Source organism: Cyprinodon variegatus, unplaced genomic scaffold (genome assembly GCF_000732505.1).
Source record: "Cyprinodon variegatus isolate N-32 unplaced genomic scaffold, C_variegatus-1.0 Scaffold370, whole genome shotgun sequence".
NCBI classification, from domain to species: domain Eukaryota; kingdom Metazoa; phylum Chordata; class Actinopteri; order Cyprinodontiformes; family Cyprinodontidae; genus Cyprinodon; species Cyprinodon variegatus.
This window is the reverse complement of record NW_015150823.1, coordinates 812,640-818,347: the sequence shown is the minus strand read 5'-3', so window position 1 is coordinate 818,347 and position 5,708 is coordinate 812,640. Positions and strand designations below refer to the sequence as shown.

Genomic DNA, 5,708 nt, shown 5'->3' with positions numbered 1-5,708 from the left:
GACGTAAAATCAAGGGACCAATGTAAAAAAAAAACGGTGTTCCCCTTTAAGTAAGATAAAAAGCACTTGGCAAAATGACATTTAAAGTACTGAGTAATTGTTGGGCCCTAACATCTAGTTTAATGTTTAAAATGTAATCAGGCAGAGAAATATAACATAAAATAAAAATACAAATAAATACAATCATTGCAAATTAACAAATTTGGACAGAAAAAGCACTCTCCAAAGATTTTTTTCAAAATATAAACTTATAAAAACTAATCTTTACAGTGAGTTATGGATTTATATTAGGAAAGAATAAATAAATTCCAGCGACAATTTCTACTGTTTTCTGCTCGATCTACAAATATGTCATTATACTTGTGGTGGTTTTACTCCAGTAAGTAAAAGCTAAATCTCACTGGAATATTACTGAAGTAAAGGTAAAAAGTACAGTAAAGTATAACTACTCCAGAAATTTTTTTTTTTTTTTAGGAGTAGCTGTACTTGGGTAAAAGTTAGTCAAATAAACCTAAAAGAGTAAATGTAACTAGTTACTAATACTAACCTGAGTCTATCATAGAATCCCAATAAAACTGAGTAGATTTTGTGGTTATATTGTGACACCATCAGAAGAAATGTTCTTACATTTGCGAGGTTTTGTCCAAATACATCCTAGCAAACACTTTTACCTGACTGACAGTGATGTGGATGATTGAACAAGTATTTAAAACAATTATTTGATGTCGTGCTGCACAAGCTATGGTCAAAATATTCACATAAAAAGTTTGAACGGTACAAAGACCATTTTTAATTGTTCTCTCACCTTCAGTCTACAATGCTCCAGCAGAGCTCTAACTGAAGGGATGAAAATTATTTAGCAGGACAGTTCGATGCTAACAAGAAAAATGTCTTATAAAGAGAAGAAACAGAATTATAGACTTTGTTTTTCTGCCAATTTAGATCCAGGCTTGTTCTGAGTCACAGCGCCTATTTATAGCAGTATACACCAAATTTCCTGTGTGGAGCTGGGAATCCAAAGCTACGCACCCCTGGCTGTTTTGGACCACAGTTAGCGCGGGGTTTTCTGATTGGATAACGAACACTTCCATCCGCCAACCAGCCTGCATCGCAGCGGTCCAATCCCTTTAGCTGCCATGCCGCATACAGCTGGCCCACTTTAGCCACCTGACCTCCATCTGTGGCACAAACCTGAGCTGCTTCTGTGAAGTTTAGCATCCCTGGGTAGCTTAAGTAGTAAACATCCCCTAAAACAGAGAAGAATGATCAGCAAACACAGATAAACTGAATGTTGAAACTGAAAGGAACTTGTACTGACCTTTAATAGCAGCTGAGAAGCAGAAAGCATCGTATCGATGCAAGAGGCGGTGTTTTTGTCCATAGCTGCGTAAACCAGGAGCTAAACTTCGCCCCCCACAGCCGTGCCGTGGGACAGTGATGGGATACTGCACCGTGCCATCGGCCAACCAACCAGCATTGCACCAGTCCAGCCCGTCCTCCCAGGCTGTGAGCAGCTGTTCTAATGTGGCCAGGGTGGCATCTTGATCCAGACATACCTGCCGGGCCCCAAAGAAGTTCAGATGGTAGCGTCCTTTTGGGGAGTTATAGGGAAATACAACTCCTGCAAGGAAAAGTATTTTACAACACAAATACATTAATAGCATTTAAAGCAGCCGGAATCGTTCACAAAGTATTTCACACTAATTTTAAGATTCATGTCATTTTATTACATTAATCAAATGTACTTATTTGGATAGGTTTAACACAAACCTGTTAAATAAACCTTACATGACATTTATTTTTATAATAAAGATGAATAAATCATCATTGGGTTGAAGCATAGAATAAATAAAGTATACAGACTCAAAATACTGGGGGTATTTATTTCTAATTCATACAGTTTGTTGTTTGAATTGTTGGAAGGTAAATCTGGTTATTATGCAATTCAAACAATAAACTTTATGACTAGAAATAATGCAATAAAGAGTATTCGTTATGTCTAAGGATACTTTATTTAAAAAATGCAAACTAAAATCATTGCAGCAGGCTCCTCTGGCAGGAACATGTCTTACAAGTCAATGACTGGATACAATCAGCTGGTTTTTATTATCAATCTGGCATTAATCTCTGTAATGCCTCAAACTCAATTGAATTGAAATTCTAAGCCACATTATTGAATATGCATCATGTAAGTTGTATCTAATAAGTTTGTGTAAAATCATTAAAAAAGTAGATGGGATAGTTTTATGTAATAAAATCAGATAAAGTGTAGCATCAAGTTATTATCTAAATACTGGGAGTAGAATTTATAAATTCCTTATGATATGAAACTTATTGAAGCTATAGTAAAAAAGACTATCCCTAAAGATGCTTTCAGCTTTGAAGTTTGTTTCCACCAAGGAGGTTATGTTTTGTAGGAGAGATTGTGTTTCTCTGTCTTTTTGTGTATATGATAACTTTAAATGTTAATAAATCTTAACTACATTCAGTTTTAAAAAGATACATTACATTTATTTATAGTATTATACCTCTTGTCGTTATAGTTTTTACATTAAGTCCAGTTAACACTAATCTTCTTTGGGGTTTCAGAGCTTAAACCAACAAACCTGGAGGATGCAGTAGTTTTTACATTTGATCACTGCTGCATTTAAGGACAGATTTTCATTAAATTTTTATCAGATGTGTCCCTCATGCCAAGGAACAAACCATTACATTGTGGTGATAATGAAGATCATAATCTAGATTTTTGTTTTTTTAAGAGTCTCTAACATTATAAGATGGGGATATTTGGGGGAACAAGCAGTTCCTGATTAAACCACAGGGTGGCAGCAGTGATTATTGTCAGTCTTAGCATTAGGGGACTCAAAAACACAAGAAAAGGGAACACTGTTGGTTAGTAAGGTCAATAAAACATTTATGAACTGATTTTATGCTAAGGAAAAATCCATTTAAATTTGGAAATGATCTCCGATCATGTGCGAGTTTTAGCTGCAGGTTTAATGGCTCATAGAATGATTCTATAGGGTATCTGGTGCTGGTCCTTAAGGTCTCTGAATAGGGTGTAACATTGGTTGGGCTGAAAATTGCCTATTTGCTGTTCTATGAGCCCTAATGCAAGCCTGGTTAGAAGCCCTAGAATGAAACGACAGGTTTTCTTCCTTTTATGGTATGGCCAGTGGTTACTATGGGTGAGCTGCAGAGATTGGCAGCTCAGGTGAGACAACATGCTTATAAATCATTTAGTTCAAATTTCTTATTTTTGTGATTATCTACTAATCTGTTGATCACAATGAAAAAGATCAAACTGCAGTTTGGCTGTGAAAGTTTAAGGATTATCCATACCTTCACAGAGCAAAGTCTAAGTCAAAACTCAAGTGTGTCTCACCCCTCATTTCCAGCTCCACCGTCACGCTCTCGTCCTCCAGGCCGTCAATCACCTCACAGCGGTACCGCCCGGTGTCGTTCAGCTGCAGCTCGTTAATCACCAGAGACATGTCCCCCGGAGCTGAGCGACGAAGACGCACGCGGCCTCTGAAGCTACCGTAGCTGCGGTGACGGTTGCCCATGGCGACCATAACTTCTGTTTCCAAGGGGAAGGCTTCGTTTGAGGTGATGGTGTTGGCGGGCAACCAGGACCATTTGACCCGGGTCCTGCGCGGTTCGGTCGGTTCAGGTTCGTAGCGGTAGTGACAAGGGAGGGTGACACTGCTCCCCCTGGTGGCTGACACCAAATGCTGGTGCGATTCCACATGAAGACGGATCCCGTTGAAATAAACTAAGGAAAGATGAAAATAACAGAAACATGTTTTTTTCCGGTCAGGAACAGCGATAGTTCTAGAATATATTTACATCATGGTTCAACATTCAGAGAAAAAAAAACAGCACATCATTCAGTGTATTAAATTAGCCACAAAGCAAAGGTTTAAGACTCCTGATCTAACAGATGAAAGCTGTGATCCTGTCTGAATACAACTGAAGCTAACACTGCAAAAAACTGAAAGTTCATTTTTCTTAAAATAAGAGCATTTCTTCTTGAATTTAGCAGTTAAATGATACACTTTGCCTATGGAATAAAGCAATTTACTAATTTTTTTGTTTGTTTTTATGGCACTAGAGGCCTTTTTTTTTCGACAGTAGGCTGACAGGAAAGGGGGTATTAGAGAGGGTGAGAGACCTGCGGGAAACTACCACAGGCCAGATTCGAACCCGGGTCGCCCGCATCCAGGACTAAGGCTACGTTCACGTGCAACGTGAAGCAAAAATGCGCATGCTGCTTCTTTTTTGATGCTTGTACAAGTTTAGTTCTGACGCCCTGCTTCCACTGCGCAGTGGAAAAGTGGGTCTGATGCGTTGGGTGGAGCTCCCCTATCCTTTATTTGCCTGGAACAATGGTAGCTATATTTGCTAGGGTCAGTGGGAATAAAGTAGTTTTAATAGGTTTTTAAGTGAGCAGGTCCAGCTGAAAACTTCATCTGTGCAGTCAGTTCATCAAGATTATGATCCTGCATTCAAATGTTATTTCTCTGTCGGAGCTGCTGTCACTAGGAATCCCATTCAACAGCAGCCTATGGCCCTGTCGCGTCCTCGCCAGGAAGGCGCTTTTCATTTACGTAATCCAAACTGTGGGCACCAGGATACTAAAAGTGACCATGTTTTGCTGGCAGATTTCAGCGTTTTAAGTTCATTTAGGCGTTAATAAACCGTTTCAGAGGAGGGATAATCTGCATCATCAGTGCTGTGTCTGTCTCCCTGCCAGCTCCCAGATCAGCTTCTCTGATTGGTTGATGTGGCATGTTGAGCAGCAAAAGTTCAATTTCTCCAACTCGAGTAGCTGTTGCGTTTGCGGCGCGTTGCGCGTGTCAGATGATCAAAAAGTTCACGACGCGCTGCTTCAGCTACTCAGACGCGCTGCGGGACGTTTTGCTGCACCTTGAAGCGTGTCAACCATTGACTTAGCATGTAAACTAGCTGCTCCTGCTGCCTTTGCTGCTTTTGGTGTGGACGTAGCATAAGGCCTCCGTAAATGGGTTGTGTGCGCTAACCACTGCGCCACCTGCACCCGACAATTTACATTTAGCTGCAGTCTCTTATTTCAAGTGCATAATACTTATCTCATTTTATACTTATTTTAAGAGTAAAAATGCTCATTCCATTGGCAGGTTATCTTATCTACCAGCTGAAATGAAGGGTAAATACATTTAATGACATTTTTACTCATTACTAATTTTTGCAGTGTAAAGCTGACTGCAATGTCAACATAATAGTTAAAATAAATTGTAAAGACAAAATATTATAATTGCTCTAAGGAACAGTATCAGCCTCTTGTCAGCACATATCATCATATTACACTTATTTAGTATTACAGTACACAAACAGATCTTAAAAAGTAATATTATCATAAAATAAGTGTATTTAGCCTCAATTTGATCAGATCTGCAAAAGGAGGGAGGATTTTTTGCTCTTAAAAAAATATATGTAAATCATGCATATAAAAGAAGTTAATGGAGTTTCAAGAAATATGTACTTAATTATAGAGCCAGGAGCAGGTCTATATGGGCATTGGCCCCCGTTGGCCCCTTTCTAGAACCACCCATGATGAGGAATGAATCTGCTTCATGAAAATCATCCAAATCCAGAAACATTTAACCAAATGAGGAGTTATTCTTGTTAGGAATCCAGTCTGTGTGGGTTGTGTTTTGGTGTTTTTC

At 38.9% G+C, this 5,708-nt stretch overlaps 1 protein-coding gene across 1 annotated transcript in view; it reads right to left on the bottom strand.

Annotated features, from left to right (window-relative positions):
- Nucleotides 1–17: 17 nt before the first annotated feature.
- hapln3 (hyaluronan and proteoglycan link protein 3) overlaps nucleotides 18–5,708 on the bottom strand; it is an 11,977-nt gene continuing 6,286 nt past the window's right edge. The window contains exons 3-5 of the mRNA XM_015386511.1: nucleotides 3,386–3,775; nucleotides 1,319–1,621; nucleotides 18–1,247 (exon numbers count right to left, since the gene is read on the bottom strand). Of these exons, the coding sequence (XP_015241997.1) occupies nucleotides 970–1,247; nucleotides 1,319–1,621; nucleotides 3,386–3,775 (971 nt within the window). The 3' untranslated portion in view covers nucleotides 18–969. The remainder of the gene's footprint in view (nucleotides 1,248–1,318; nucleotides 1,622–3,385; nucleotides 3,776–5,708) is intronic.